The 15977-nt window shown below is 37.1% G+C and overlaps 2 protein-coding genes and 1 long non-coding RNA gene across 4 annotated transcripts; 2 read left to right on the top strand and 1 right to left on the bottom strand.

Moving 5' to 3' along the window:
* Positions 1-130: 130 nt before the first annotated feature.
* On the top strand, positions 131-1625 carry LOC120011800. The gene is made up of 3 exons (XR_005471126.1): positions 131-361; positions 455-573; positions 994-1625. It is a non-coding gene; the product is annotated as an uncharacterized LOC120011800 (long non-coding RNA).
* Positions 1626-3982: 2357 nt separating this feature from the next.
* Positions 3983-7011, top strand: LOC120013142 (E3 ubiquitin-protein ligase AIRP2-like). 2 transcript variants are annotated; one of them, XM_038864838.1, is made up of 5 exons: positions 3983-4364; positions 5379-5529; positions 5685-5751; positions 5959-6157; positions 6584-7011. In XM_038864838.1, exons 1-5 carry the CDS (start codon positions 4300-4302, stop codon positions 6792-6794), a joined length of 693 nt encoding a protein of 230 aa, XP_038720766.1. In that variant the 5' UTR covers positions 3983-4299; the 3' UTR covers positions 6795-7011. The 2 variants fall into 2 exon arrangements, with proteins under 2 accessions (XP_038720766.1, XP_038720765.1); XM_038864837.1 differs by having other exon boundaries at positions 3988-4364; positions 5926-6157.
* A 365-nt stretch (positions 7012-7376) lies between these two features.
* On the bottom strand, positions 7377-10132 carry LOC120013143 (high mobility group B protein 1-like). The gene is made up of 8 exons (XM_038864839.1): positions 9963-10132; positions 9300-9384; positions 8955-9074; positions 8789-8846; positions 8632-8676; positions 8329-8406; positions 8143-8211; positions 7377-7706 (listed from the first exon to the last, which is right to left on the bottom strand). The coding sequence occupies exons 2-8, from the start codon at positions 9365-9367 to the stop codon at positions 7626-7628; spliced, it is 519 nt and encodes a 172-aa protein (XP_038720767.1). The 5' UTR covers positions 9368-9384; positions 9963-10132; the 3' UTR covers positions 7377-7625.
* Between the last annotated feature and the right edge of the window lie 5845 nt (positions 10133-15977).

Here is a 15977-nt window from a genome sequence, read left to right as displayed (position 1 = left end):
TTGATGCGTTAAATTCATGCAGGATCCCCCTGGCCTTGTAAGATCATGGATGAACACATGGCTTCTGCACCTTTGGTTGCATTAGCAATTGCTTTCTATTTTTCGGTTGAATAAGGTTAGAATGTTTCATTATATTCCTTATCCCCTCATAAATGGATTATTGCATAAAATCCCCTTGTGCAAGGAGTCTTCTAGGGAAAGTAGGCCAGATTAAGTAGTGTCATTCTTCATTGTACGCTCATGGATTGTTCTAATGTTTGGTTCTTTGATGGATTGTTCCCTCGGTTCTTATCTTTGCAGATAAACCTTAAGTGTGCTCCTATACTTGTAAAATCACATGTTTTACACTCTACTGTACTGGGTAAGACTCGTCCTCTTCAAAGTTTTAAGTGCTTTGCACATTTAGGTTATTTTAATCACAACAATTACCAGTTTCTTTTCATATGTTTGCAAGGATCTGATGACTGCAACAACTAATGGAATATATTATCATGGCAAAGACTCATGAAGCCACAAATCATGGTTGCTGTTCCCTTGGAAGAGTTGGTTTGTCGTGAGAGATCCATTTCCACGGTATTTCCTCATTTTGTGTACTATTATTAGTAGAGACATCTAAAGCTCTGAAGTGGTTCTCTCTTAACGACTTCATTCAACAGATACCTTGGCCTGCTTTTGTCAAAATACTAGGAAAATTTACACTTTAGTTTATTGATATCATGATAACAATGATCTGAGCTAGTGTTACAATTTTGGAGCTATTCTCCAGCCTGCATGGGATAATATGCATAATGTCTTCCTGCTTAAGCTTGCAGGCGTCAGTTGCATGCTTATTTCGACTATCCAAGTTACTCTATAGATAAATGAGCTCCACCCAGTATACTGGACGTGACACAAAGCCATTAAAGACAAGCAACTAAGTACTTGGGAGCTTGGATTTGGTTCACTGATGTTTCTGAATGCCAACTTTTCTTTTCTTTTCCCTTTTTGGAACAGGTTAAAACACTACTGAAATTGTAAAGAGATTTTGAGGTCTTCGTCTCATTCAAGGTATTTCATAATTGCGCATTTGATCAGCTTGCAGAAAGTGTCCTGGAGATGGAAAGTAGGTTTGAGGACTTCATCTGCTGGATGGGATACACATAACATAAACCTGGAAGTCCCTAACGAAATCTCTATTCATGAAATTGGTCCTGCTTAACATTTAAACATGGAGATCATCACATCTTCCATGTTATTGAGATAGTGAGATGATGCCCTTGAACTATGGTCTATCAGCTGAACTAGACTTGCTGGTGAGCCCAGCTGAAATCACCTGGCTACTGTTTGAGCCCAGCCCAGTCACCTATTTCTAGAGGTGTAAAGTTGACCGCCTCAGCCCACAGGTTGCCCAAAGCCTTGGTGGACTGGTGGGCCGAATGGGGTCGGCCTTTTTTAATAAAAATGTGAAAGCAGTATGTTATTGACTTATTGCAAGGTTTGAACCTGTTACCCAATGGATAAAATCAATTCGTGCTCTGATTCGCGCAATCGCGCATCATAAACTTTTTTTTTTTATGGGGATAAACGTTTTTAAACCACTAATCCTAATTCCTATCCACTACATGTCAACTTCATTTTATAATAATTATTCCCCTACTTAACTACTAAAAAATTAGAATCGGGCGGGGCCTTGTGGGTGGGAAACCCCAGCCCAGCCCGTGAAGAGGTGCTTAGCCGGGCCGACAGCCTTCAATCGGTATGACACCTCTACCTATTTCGTGTGCCAGTTCAATCGACAGTGAAGAGAAAAGGGCTTTGCAAGCATGGTAATCGTATGCCTTGCGTTTTAAATGAATCATGGAGTGGGTATTCCCCTTTTGTTAGTGTATCGGTTCCTCAAGCAAACGATTACTTCTCAATCCAAGCTAGTGTGCTGCCTATACTTAGAAGTGAGTGGGTGGCACGACGATGGCACCAAACCCAATATTAAATTCGAATTTCTTGTTTGAATTCCTCTAAGCACTTGATCTTGGACGGATTTAGGTGAGTAGTTTTAAATAAGGTCCTGGTTGACGTAAAGGTATTCATCTCATTACAATTTGACTTTTTTTGTCTAGTTTGAGTCTTTACGCAAGTGTGTGTTCTAAACTAAAATCCAAAAACAATAATAGCTACTATTTTTTATTATTATTATTTGTTTAGGTATTTTGATTAGCATTAACGTCATAGCATGTTCATCACGCATCCAGCACCATACTATATTTTTTATGATTGTATTCAAAAGTGTGCAAACTCACCGACCTCGGTTTATTTACCTATAATCTTTAGAGACGGAGGATAAATCAGTCGAATTTAGGGGTTCCACAATTATCTAGAGTCTATAATTCACATCTAATCTTGAAAAAAAATTCAGACAAATTTTAAAAATTGAAAAACAAAAATGTTATATGATGATGACATATCTCTCAAATCATTGGATTTCAATTGTAGATTTTATAATTTTAAACGAATTATAGAGTCTCAAATTTAAATCAGTCAATGACTTACAAAGAGTGCGACTCTTTACTCTCCTGCCGCCCTTTCGAATTTAAAGATGTTGGTTGGATAGTATCCAACCAGCTAAGAACCACAAGACTTGGGTCGAATTTGGATGACACCGGGGGTGGCTTTGTTGATTCTACCTGGTTGGCCTCCCCAAACCAAAACCCATATTTAGCAAATGGTTTTTCTTTTGGGTGGGGGGGCTTTGTTGATTATGCCCTACTAGCTGGTGGCCTCTTAAAAAAGAGAGAAGACAAAAGTGTGGACAATGAAAAGAAAGTTTCAGAAAGGACGGATATGATTATTGTAAAACAATTGATAGTGGACAACAAAGCTTATCCATAATAAGAATCCAACTAGTCGTATTTTTATTTTTTATCGAATTAATTCGCAAACCTAATATAAAATTGAGGAGCCCATTTGACCAAGTGGTTAGGGTTCCTCTTTTAACGTTTTTTCGTCTCATATAGTAAAAAAAAAAAAGCTCTACTGTATTATAGATATATTATCGTATAAGTGTCTAATGTAAGAATGTAAAATAAGGGTATATATTTACACTATTTATTTAAAACATGTGGAATTTAAAGTAGTGGATTTCACTTGTCATCTTATTCATCCACACCATTAAAAAATAGCTCTTATATTATATATTCACATTAGACTCTTACATGATAATTAAATATATAATATTACACCAACAAAATAAAATGGAAGAAGAAAACATAGATAAAAGTATATTCATGAGAATTTGTATTCAAGGGATTGGAAGGTGTATCACATCACTCGGATTTTTTCTACATCATATCATTCTGTCAAATTATTCCTGAACCAACCGTTAGATACAATTTTTTTTTTGTTTGAGTACAAGTACAAGTACAATATACGACACATCACCAGGTCAAGTCTATGAAAGTACAAATGTCAACAGGTCCCACGTAGGAGGCATACAAATCAAGCCCACGCAAGGGTAGATTAAGCTCACACACCTTCTTATAAATATTTGGAGGAGCTGAGACTAGAGCTTATGATTTAAAGTCGAGACATGCAAAGTAATTATCACTCAACCGATGACTCATTTGCTTAGATACGAATTTTAGAACCATAGAAAACTCCCTTCTATCCGAATGTGGGTAAAGCTGGGCCTTGGGCCTCCCTATGGGGCTCCATTTCTTGACCAATGGCAGCACGTCGCGCTAAACGCTCACGTCGGGCCCGCATGCAACGGTTGGGTCACATCATGCATGCTCACCACGCGTCATCGGTTCCCTCTCTAATTCTCATATATATAAAGACAGAAATGGCCTTGTCATTGCATCACCCACAGGGGCATACAATAACTTTACTTCCCCCCAACGTTATTCTGCCACGTAAATTTTTAATCAAATAATTATAAAACCCTTTGACAATCAATTGGACTGTGACACCACTTGGATCACTAGCATGCGAGAAGAAAACAAACATCGGGAAACGATTAGTTGTATAATTTCGAGGTAAAGCTATGGACAGATTAGTAATTTGCAGAGGTGGTAGTGTTCGATGATCTTCTCACTGTTTAGCCATTAACTACTCAACCGATGAGAGAGAGAGAGACTGTTACGTGTGTTCCAAGCGAAGTGTGAGGAATCGCGGGTTTGGATTTCTTGTGAGATTCGTCTATTTGTGATGAAATTGTTCACTGAATCTAGCTAGATTTGTTGTTGGTGGTCAGAGAGGTAACTAATGGGGGAGGCTTCTTGAGAGAGAGGATTGTTGTTGTCGGTGGTGGCAGAGATAGACAAAATGCGGAAATCTTTCAAGGATTCTCTCAAAGCTTTGGAAGCTGATATTCAGTTCGCTAATACCTTGTAATTCACTCTCTTTCTTCTCTAATTTGATAAATTAACTGATACTGGATATTTTCCCCTTTCAATGAATCCCTGGTGGATTTTAGTTTATTTTTACTGATCTTCTTTTTTAGCTTACGAATCAACTTCTCGAATATCGGTGGCTGAGTTTTACACCTTTTGATGTGCTCTGTGAGTCTTTTCAATAACTGTATTTGGTTCGGTGATATTGAGGGCTGTGCTGATTTTTAATTGTGTATCTGTAGATTGTGGCATATGTAAACGATAAGGGTTAGAACTGGAAATCTGATATTGCTGTGCCAATGGTATCAATATGATTCATGGTGTGTGGCTATATGCTGTATGTTTTCCCTGGATTGGGTTATGATTCTTTTTGGTATATGGTTGCTCTGTCTGAGTGGTCCTAGAGCTAATGTGTAGCATATATGTGATATGACATTTGGGTTGTGTTTCTGGTTCATATTATGGAATGTAGAACTGTGGTCCCTTGCAATTGTTCAATTAAGTACTACTACTGTGTTTCTTGTGACAAGCATTGTTGGCTTTGTGGTGTGATTAGCGCAAGCTTTTACTAACCAACTCAATAATTTGAGTTTGTGACTCAATGTTTTGTTTGATTCCAATAATGGGTTTATACTATAATTGATTAAGGGTAATGCATTGATAAATTGACAATGATACCCGGAATAATCAGTAAACATGTTGCTCGCTTGATGCCTCTTAATGCTTATACGAAGTTGTCAGTATTTGTTATATGCATGCCTTAGAGCACCATTCTGAATTTCTGATATTGTAGCAAGCATTTGACATGATAGGCTAGGCTTTCTAGCTGACTTGTGTTTTTTCTTGAGCCAGTTGTGTAGTTATCAACATTTTGGTGGTTCGATATTAACCACATCAGTAGTTGGATCCTATTTCTACATGACTGACGTCTTCTTCCTGTTATGGAACATGCTGTTGCCGTTTTTATTGAGCCTGCAACTTACGCTTCTCAATTTTTTTTGCACTAAACAGGGCGTCGGATTATCATGGGGAGTTTGATGGAGCCTGTCTTCAAATGAGATTGTCCTATAGTCCAGCTGCTCAATTTTTTCTCTTCCTTGTTCAGTGGACTGATTGTCACCTTGCTGGTGCCTTAGGATTGCTTAGGATCCTAATATACAAGGTGATTCACATTGTCTGCTGGAATGGATGCAATGAATTTTACTTGTAATCAGTTTGTCATTGGTTGCTTCACTCCACTCTGCTACCATATGATGCAATAATTAAGAAATATTGTATTTTTTACTACAAAGATAAGAATATGATGATCCGTTGCAGGCATATGTTGATGGGAAGACAACCATGTCGGTTCATGAAAGGAAAGCTAGTCTAAGAGAGTTCTATGGTGAGTGGGTTCTTGTGGAGTTAATCTTTCGAGTCCATGAAAAACTTTATGAGTAATTAGCTCCTTGGGTTGATACTTTTCTATTTAATTTTTATCATGGAAGTTGCCTGGCTACTTCGGAGATCTTTTTGCCATTAAGTAGTTCAATTATATCAGTTTGGTTCCATGTGACAGGAGTAATATTTCCCTCTTTATTGCAACTTCAAGGTGGTTTAACTGATGTAGAAGACAAGAAACAGAAAGAAATTTGTGCTAAGTACAAGAATAGACATGGGGTGGACAAAGGAAAGCTGTCTGAGATTGACTTAGAAAGAGAAGAAGAGTGTGGCATCTGTATGGAGATTGGCAGCAAGGTTGTATTGCCCAAATGCAATCATGCAATGTGTATGAAGTGCTATCGAACTTGGTAAGATGAGAGTATTTCATAATTGATGCACTTACTTTTTTTTATCTCTCGTATCATCTTCATGCATGTTTCAAGAGGAGTGAATCATTTGCCTTGTCTCAGTTACTGAATCATAAATAAAAAAAATGACTTCTAAACGTATCGCGTGAAATACTCTCTGGTTAGAAGTTCACACAACCTGTCGGTGTTATGAGGAATGCCTATCACATGAGTTAGAGATCATTCATTTCATATGATGCTTTCTTGTTTAAGAAATCGGTTTCTGATCTCATTAAAACTCTGTAGAAACTATCAAGAACTTGTGTTCTAATTCTTTTATTAAGTTGGCTTTTAACTTCTGAAGAACATGGATCACCTCATTCTTTTTTGGTTATAGTCTGTGCTGACTGGATGTTATGCTTATTATATACCCTGTGATCTCCTTAGGCGTGCAAGGTCACAATCATGTCCATTCTGTCGGGACAGTCTCAAAAGAGTAAATTCAGGCGACCTTTGGGTCTACACTGGAAACAATGAGGTGGTTGATTTATCTGCAATCACAAGGGAAAACTTGAAGAGGCTGTTTATATACATTAACAAGTTGCCTCTCATTGTGCCGGATCCTATGATTGTTTCTTACAATCCCCGTCATCTGTGATACTTCTTCCAGGTGCACATTATCTGTACATAAATCTGCTTCAATGCACATAATTTTCTCTACTCCTTAGGTTCACATTTTAAGTTGTACATATTTTTCCATTGTTCCTGTGGCAAGCATTTGTCTTGAATTGTATATTCATTTGCACCGTATCCTTGGTGAAATTTATTTATCACAGCCTTTGTTGTTCAAGAACGCAGTAGCTCTGTTTTTCGCAGCTGATGGTTTTGCAATCTTATTGATTAATGGCTTGTTTTTGTCAATAGAACTTCATCTCTCTTTTGCTCCTCTGCAAGAACGACTGCAGGCTTCTATTTTGTGTACATAATGGGAGCCCTAGACCAGAGAACCATATATTGGAAGCAAGAAAAATCAAATATCGTCCCAACTGCAGAAGCCACTTACTAATACCAGATTTACCGAACACTCTATTATCATAGAATGATCAAACGAATCAATGTTAGAAGCTAAGAAGTTCATTGCAGTTCATACCGTAAGTGCAGATAATTGCTATCCAGTCTACAGTTGAGAAGCAAGAAAGCCCTCTAGGATGGGGTGACGTTGGAAACGAACTCAGAACTCTTTGACAACAAGACTCGACTCTCATTCTCATAGGCAAATAAGCGTTTAGAAATGCGAATTACATGATCACACACAAACCAAGCAAAATACTAAATAGAGGGGATATCGATCCCAGTAGCTATTATCATCATCATAGGACAAGGGAATGTTACCCAGGACCAAAGGGCATCACCCTTTATAACCTATAGATATGAACATACAAAATGCAGGATCATTCCCTTATATTTGCATAGGACAAAACCATCTGTTTTAGTAGTCAGAGTCATCGTCGTCTTCATCCTCCTGCTCCTCTTCATCTTCCTCCTCATCCTCCTGCTTCTGCTGTCCTTCCTGGAAAGGAATAAGTGTTGAAATTAGAAATTCAAAACTTAACCAGCAAAGAACATTACAACAGAATGAATAATGAGGTATAATCCATGAGGTGGATTCAAACAGAAGTTGGGTAGAGAGCTTTCTTATGGATTAAGATGGACACTCCAAGTGTTTAAAACAGATGGTTTTGACCAAGAGCAGATTTGGCTTTCCTGTACACCGTGTCACCATACATCACCAAATCCAAAATCTAATGAATTTGCTATTTAACTTCAGCATTTTCCACAACCGTGCACGTAGTAAATAGGGGAGGTTCTGTCTATGCAGAAGCACTAAATAATCCACCAACATTAAAACATCAAATTGAATGACAGAAAAACGACCCAATATTTCAGAAAGTAAGTTAGGTTTGCAGCATAGATTGAGAAATATTGATAGGTATGAATAGAATTACCTCAGCGCTGGCCTCATCCTCGTCGTTTATTTCAGATTTTGACTTGTCTGACTCTTCATCACCGTCATCCTGCAATGACAAGAAGAGAGAGTCAAGCACATCTAACAAGTTGGATTTGAGTCAACTGCATCTAACAAGTTGATTAAAAGCACTTCTCAGAACGAGTGAAGGTTGCAGCACTTTTACCTGCTTGTTATACGCGTTCATAAGCTTTTCATAATCTGTCTTCCTTTTCGCGGCTTTGGCTTCATATGGAGCTTTTTCCTTGACAAATTACAAAGTGGACTTGCAAGTTACAATCATAAATAATTAAATATACATAAAGTAATCTCTTTCTTCAGAAATCTAAAAGGTATAACTAAGACCATACAGGTAGGCAGCAAGCTGCCATCTCTTCACCATTACAAAAGTAAAATTTGCTATTAAAATATTAAACAGTCTTGCAAGATTAGTCCATTGACCAACTAGCAAGAGACTTTGAATACTTACAGCATCAGTCATGGACTTCCACTTCTGTCCTCCAGCTTTTCCAACCTTCAATTAGAGCATTTGTGTTATTGAATTTCTTCTACATAGAACATATTGCCTCCTTATGTATAACTGTACAAAGTACAATATAACATATCACAGGTCATCAATCGCTTACCGCTGAGACAGCCTTCACATTTGGATTTTCTTTCTTGAAAGTGGTTCTAAATTCCTCACTGTAACATTATTACATTAATATTGAAATAAATTACGTACATCAGTGACAGTGAATCACAGCAATCCAAAAATTACCACGTAGAACAATATTCAAGGAAGCTACATACAGGAAAACAAAGAATGCACTAGCAGGCCTCTTTGGTTTGTTTGGGTCTTTCTTGGCCCGTTTGTCCTTTCCAGCTTGACCTTTGCTACTCTTATCAGCTGCCTTTCTCTTTCCAACCTTTCTGAAAAGAATTAGAGATATATATGACCCATCACTACTATATTCCTGAAAATGCGGTAACCACACCATAGACTGTAAACCATCAGATGTCAATACAAAAAAAAAAAATTAACCTGCCAACTACCATGAAACTACTACCCAGAGAAGACTCTTATATCATAAAGTCATCTGAAAAATGGCACCCAACCCACAACGCAAAACTATATGTAGAAAAGAAGGAACCAACCTGTCATCTACAGGTTTAACAGCTTCTTTAGAGGTCCTTGGTGCCCCCTTTCCTTTGGCAGGCTTCATTGTCACAAGATATTTGCCTGTATGAACAAAGGCTTTGATCAGAAAATCAAACAATCCAATATATAACTTTGCGGCAACATCAACAAATCTAAATGCAAAATAAATTCAGTTCACAAATCAAACATTCAATTCAAAGGCAAGTTGTAGTTCTTCTAACTCGTCAGGTCAACGCATACAACATATCACAAAAAAACATATACACACATAAAATCACAAATCAACGCAGTAGGAACAAATTAGGTTTTAGGATTAATAATATGCCAAACGGTACCGTGAGTTCAATTTTTTCAAAAAAATAAATTCAAGCACCTTATCAGTATAAAACTACAAAAAAACCCATAAGATGCCGACCAACTGATAGCCGGCATAGTAACTTCGCAATATAAAGGCCATATACAGAGAAAGCTTAAATTTCACAAACAGTTCCAACCGTATATAAAACCCTAGGTACATATGTAAATTACAATAAGAAAACGATATAGAGGAAACCTTTTCGCTTCTTCAAACAATCAGTAGCGGAAAAACAGAGGTAGTAGGCACTAGAAAAGAATCAACAAAAACAATAAGGCAGATCTGAAGAAATTGAAGAAGTTACCTTAAAGTATGAAAAACAATCGGTGTTGCGCCTGTGAGAAAAACAGAATAGTTGCAGAGAACAGAGAGAATCGAATCACAGCAAGAGAGAATATCAAAGGCAGAGAAAGCAAATGTTCGATCTGTGAAGGAAGGAAAAACTTGACAAAGCTAACCGGGAGAGCCAGTGAACCGAAAAGATGGCGCCAGATGAGTCAGCTTGTTTTTACCGGGAATAGCCCGTGTACAGATATTGGAGAATGCTTTGATTGTTAATCACCTTTTTAATTATGGCATCGTTGCGACTTTTGAGTCACAATCAACAAGCGGTGGTGGATTAATGCCAAGGAAGATATTTCATATTTGTGGCACCTCATCGTACAGGACACGTGGTTTCTTCGCAGGCCATCACCGTTTGACTGTTGAAACTGTTCGACGGTTGAAGATTTATTTATAACCCTACCCAACCCAGGTCAAGTCTTTAGAGAACCTTTTTGTCGGGTCTGGTCTGGTGTTGCGCTATCTAGCCACGTACGGACGAGCCGCACTTAGAAAAGATTGGATAACATCTGCTATGCTATTTCAGTTATCCCAATTCTTTGATATGAAGAGTGTATGAATTCACTTGAATCATGTGTATGTGCATCCAAATAATTAAGATAACAATTGATGGATCTTTATCATTTTCGTATTGAGTTTGTGTGTAGTGAAATGGGTCTTATGAGAAGGTCTACATAGATAGGCCCAAGTAATAGAATGCTGAACTGTGGACCTGTGGTTGCAAGTCGAGAAGTCGACTCCGCTTGCAGGATTACAGCGAGGTTTTTGGGCTTCAGAGGTTTAGGTTTAGGGAATGCGAGCTGATTCATGGAAGGTGGCCCATATTTGTTGGCTACTCTTGGTGCTCTCGCTGTTGAATCGCTCTCTGGCAAGACGCTGGAAAGGTAATTGATATTTGTGGAGTTTTAATTTGGCTTCGTCCATTTGTAGCTCATGCTTAAGGGTTTTTCGGAAAAGTAACACTTTTTTAAACCAAATTTTGAAAACTAACCCACTTTTTTAAAAACATGAAATCTAACACTTTTTTGCTTTTTTCTGACTGAAATACCCTTATCACATACCACAATACACATCAATGCCACTCACATCCCACAGCAGACAGAGACATCCGTAACCCATCGAGAAAAACCAAAATCCGATTTACCGAAACTCCATTCCTGACATTTACCGGTGTTTATTTGCCGCACCAAATCTTCGGGTGTTTCTTCAAGAGGTCTGGGGTTTAGGCTTGGGCATTCTTCAGCCTTATCGGCGTTCCCATCGCTGCCGTCATTCTTGCTCTATATCGACATTAATAACCCCAAGTGAGTGATTTTTAAGTTCGCATGGTATATAGGCTTCGTTAGAACTCTCTTACCTTGCATTCAATCGTATACACACCATATTCATTTGATTTAGTTTATGTTCTTCTTCCAGTATTTGTTGAGATTTGTTCGAGTTTTTGTTTATTGATGTTCGAGTATTTTTGTAGATCTGTTCGAGTATGTACTGATAGATGTTCAAGTGAGATATGTTCGAGTATATACCGATATATCTGTTCGAGTATTAGTTGAGATATGTTCGAGTATTTACCGATAGATGTTCGAGTTTTTGTTTATTGATGTTCGAGTATTTTTGTAGATATGTTCGAGTGAGATCTGTTCGGGTATTTACCGATATATCTGTTCGAGTATTTGTTGAGATCTGTTCGAGTATTTACCGATATATCTGTTCGAGTATTAGTTGATATCTGTTCGAGTATTTATCGATATATCTGTTCGAGTTTTTGTTTATTGATGTTCGAGTATTTGTTGACTTCACAGAATGATAAAGGAAATATTTGATAAAAATTGACATTAGGTGAAATAAACTCTAACGTGCCCATGTAAGGATTACATCGTTTATGTCATTCATCGCAGTTCCAACATGGGCTGCAAGGTCCAAAAGGGACTCTTGTAGCCGATAAGCATTTTGGCCTCGAGCGTGACCCCATGCATTGTCACGAATTCTGATCAATGCATCCCTCACTGAACGGAGCACGTCCGTGTAGGACTGGTTACGTTCATATTCGTTCTGAAGGTTGCTTTCGGCTTCCTTCAGTAGTTCTTTCAACCCTTCAATGGAGTTCTCAGGATTTTCTCTATATAACTCCTCAGATACAGTGAATATGTCGACGATAGGGTCTTGAGGCTCCTCGGTGTTCGTCGAAGTGGAACCTTTCTCTTGGACCCCTGTCTTCTTTGAAGAAGACGGGTCTTCAGTCTTTGCTCTCTTTGGAGGAATGGGGTCTTCCTCTTCATTTATTGCTCTCTTTGAAGAAGTTCGATGAGAAGAACTCATTTTAGATCGAGATGGGTGATCTTTGATTTAAGAGGATAAAGGATGACCTTAAACAGTTTCTTCCTATGTCCTATTTATAGTTGAAGGAACAACGTTCTAATAAGTGGGCAGTTATTTTAAAAGAACGTGGGGAAGCTAAAACGGTTACTACTCGAACTCTTCAAATTCTATGAATTAAATTTGAACCTAAATGATTCGAGTAATATGTGATATGTGTTCGAGTATTTTGTTACACATGTTCGAGTAATATGTGATATGTGTTCGAGTATATTGTTACACATATTCGAGTATCTTTCATATGTGTTCGAGTATTTTGTTACACATGTTCGAGTAATATGTGATATGTGTTCGAGTATATTGTTACACATATTCGAGTATCTTTCATATGTGTTCGAGTATTTTGTTACACATGTTCGAGTAATATGTGATATGTGTTCGAGTATATTGTTACACATGTTCGAGTATATTGTTACACATATTCGAGTATCTTTCATATGTGTTCGAGTATTTTGTTACACATGTTCGAGTAATATGTGATATGTGTTCGAGTATATTGTTACACATGTTCGAGTATCTTTCATATGTGTTCGAGTATATTGTTACACATGTTCGAGTATCTTTCATATGTGTTCGAGTATTTTGTTACATATGTTCGTCTATTATTGGATATATGTTCGAGTATTTACTTATATCTGTTCGAATATTATTTGATATATGTTCGAGTAATAAGTGATATGTGTTCGAGTATTTTGTTACACATGTTCGAGTAATATGTGATGTGTTCGAGTATTTTGTTACACATGTTCGAGTAATATGTGATATGTGTTCGAGTATTTTGTTACACATGTTCGAGTAATATGTGATATATGTTCGAGTATATTGTTACACATGTTCGAGTATCTTTCATATGTGTTTGAGTATTTTGTTACATATGTTCGAGTATTATTTGATATATGTTCGAGTTTTATGTGATATATGCTCGAGTATTATGGATGTGTGTTCGAGTAAATATTTCAACAGGTTAAATATTACAACAGATATTAAATGAAACAAATAATGTAACGGAAATATAAATTTTATTTATAAAATTTTTTATTACAACCTAACTCCAGATGTTCAATTTTTCACTTATTTTATCTAAAACCTCGTTGATCAAAACAGATAGATCAAGGAGGGAGTCCTGGAGTTTATGGGTGTCCTGCTCCATAGCTCGCTTCTCAGCTAGCTCATGGAGCTGGGACAATGAACTCCCAGCAGATTGGAGAGCTTTAGTAAGCTCTGCAATCTTAGCTTCGTGATCTTCCAGGTCTTCATATGCCTCCTCCAGTTCCTTCCTCAAGGTGTTGACAGCAGTCCGAGAGGATGTCATATTATACAAAAAGGAGATTTCTCTTTTCGGTTGATGTATATCTTTCCCGTAGATAGTGCTATATATATAGGAATAATCCTAAGTATTAACTCCACTGTATTTAATGCTTATCAAAAATCGAAACGTCATAATTAATATTAAACATTAAATCTCAACTAATCCCACGCGTTTTGAAAAGATAAACATAGAAAATTGGAAAACGTACAACTAATAACCATTAAAGATAAGGGTAATATCACTTTTATCCGGATAATAGTATTTAAAAATATGGCTTATTTTTTATTATATATGTTCGAGTGTTTTATGATATCTGTTCGAGTATTATATTACATATGTTCGAGTGTTTTAGGATAACTGTTCGAGTGTTTATGATATGTGTTCGAGTATTATATTACATATGTTCGAGTGTTTTAGTATAACTGTTTGAGTATTTTAGGATATCTGTTCAAGTGTTGTATTACATATGTTCGAGTATTATAGGATATCTGTTCGAGTGTGTATGATATCTGTCCGAGTGTTTATTGTTTGATAGTGCTATGTATATAGGAATAATCCTAAGTATTAACTCCACTGTATTTAATGCTTATCAAAAATCGAAACGTCATAATTAATATTAAACATTAAATCTCAACTAATAACCAATAAAGATAAACATAGAAATCAAATGTCTCGCACACGTTTTGAAAAGACAAACATAGAAAATCAAATGTCCCCCAAGCGTTTTGAAAAGATAAACATAGAAAATCGGAAAACGTACAACTAATAACCATTAAAGAGAAGGGTAATATCACTTTTATCCAAATAATATTATTTAAAAATATGGCTTATTTTTTATTATATATGTTCGAGTATTTTAGGATATCTGTTCGAGTGTTTAGGATATCTGTTCGAGTGTTTAGGAGACCTGTTCGAGTGTTTTAGGAGATCTGTTCGAGTGTTTAGGATATCTGTTCGAGTGTTTTAGGATAACTGTTCGAGTGTTTATGATATCTGTCAGAGTGTTAATGATATCTGTTCGAGTGTTTTAGGAGATCTGTTCGAGTGTTTAGGATATCTGTTCGAGTGTTTTAGGATAACTGTCCGAGTGTTAATGATATCTGTTCAAGTGTTTTCTTTGATATGTTCGAGTATTTAAGGATATCTGTTCGAGTATTAGATGCCATCTGTTCGAGTGTTTTGTTTGATATGTTCGAGTGTTTGAAGGGATATGTTCGAGTATTTTATGATATCTGTTCGAGTATTAGATGCCATCTGTTCGAGTGTTTTTTTTGATACGTTCGAGTGTTTGAAGATATCTGTTCGAGTATTCTATTATATATGTTCGAGTTGTTTATGATGTTTGTTCGAGTTTTCAAGTTCTTGCAATTTTGTTTTTCAGGAATGGGTGTGGTTGACCTTGTTGTTATATACGGCGGAGATTGGGAATTTTCAGGAGGAATTTACAAATTCATTGGTGGTACTGGGAAAGGTTTTGTTGTGAATGAGTCCATTTCCTATGAGGATTTTTTGGAGAAGATATACAAGATTACGGGAATTGATCGAACTTCAAATGAGTTGCTCATGAAATTTGTATATAACACACATTTCCATATGGAACCGTTGGTTGTTAGCAATGAAGATGACTTGCAATTCTTCTTACGACAGAATGATGATGCACGGCGACCTGACGCTTCACGGAAACCGGGTACCCCACTATGTATAACAGTAAGACCAAAAGAACATCAACAGTTTCATTCGCAGGATGCAAGTTATGTTCCAGAAACTCAACCTTTTGTTGGACGTGCCAGAAATCGGATTGATGATTTTCCTAGTTTAAGCCAATTCGAAGAAGATTTTGATGCTGTTAGAGATGGCCAGGGTCGAGAAGATAATATTAATGATGAATACGATGATGACATTCCTTTTGTTGGAGGTGCAAGTTATGTTCCAGAAACTCAACCTTTTGTTGTTGATGATGTTGCTGCAACTAATGATCCTAATACGCAGACGGGTGAGAACATTCAGGTTGGGCAATATAGTGGGAGCAATACTATTGACCTCAACAGCGAATCATCTGATACGTTTGATGTGGGGGTGATTTTTACAAACAAGAAAGAGTTGCATAAGCATATATCCCTCTATGCTATTAAGAAGAATTTTCAATTCAGGGTGACGAGGTCGACGAAGTCTTTGCTTGTGGTCGAGTGTCTTGCAAGTGGATGCCAATGGCGTATGAGAGGTATAAAGCTAAAAGAAACTGAACTTTTTCTTGTGAAAAAATTCAACGATACTCACACATGTTCGTTGGAA

The sequence above is a fragment of the Tripterygium wilfordii genome, chromosome 13 (genome assembly GCF_013401445.1).
Source record: "Tripterygium wilfordii isolate XIE 37 chromosome 13, ASM1340144v1, whole genome shotgun sequence".
NCBI lineage: Eukaryota > Viridiplantae > Streptophyta > Magnoliopsida > Celastrales > Celastraceae > Tripterygium > Tripterygium wilfordii.
Note: the sequence above shows the minus strand (reverse complement) of the source record. Positions and strands in the feature narration are given on the sequence as shown.

Excerpts from the sequence above, each read along its gene's own strand:
- LOC120013143 (XM_038864839.1), bottom strand. The coding sequence starts at position 9,367 with ATGAAGCCTGCCAAAGGAAAGGGGGCACCAAGGACCTCTAAAGAAGCT. Across the intron at positions 8,847-8,954 it reads AGTGCATTCTTTGTTTTCCT|TGAGGAATTTAGAACCACTT; the intron begins GTATGTAGCTTC and ends ATAATGTTACAG. Across the intron at positions 7,707-8,142 it reads AGGATGAGGCCAGCGCTGAG|GAAGGACAGCAGAAGCAGGA; the intron begins GTAATTCTATTC and ends ATTCCTTTCCAG.
- LOC120013142 (XM_038864837.1), top strand. The coding sequence starts at position 4,300 with ATGCGGAAATCTTTCAAGGATTCTCTCAAAGCTTTGGAAGCTGATATT. Across the intron at positions 4,365-5,378 it reads ATTCAGTTCGCTAATACCTT|GGCGTCGGATTATCATGGGG; the intron begins GTAATTCACTCT and ends TGCACTAAACAG. Across the intron at positions 5,752-5,925 it reads TAGTCTAAGAGAGTTCTATG|GAGTAATATTTCCCTCTTTA; the intron begins GTGAGTGGGTTC and ends TCCATGTGACAG.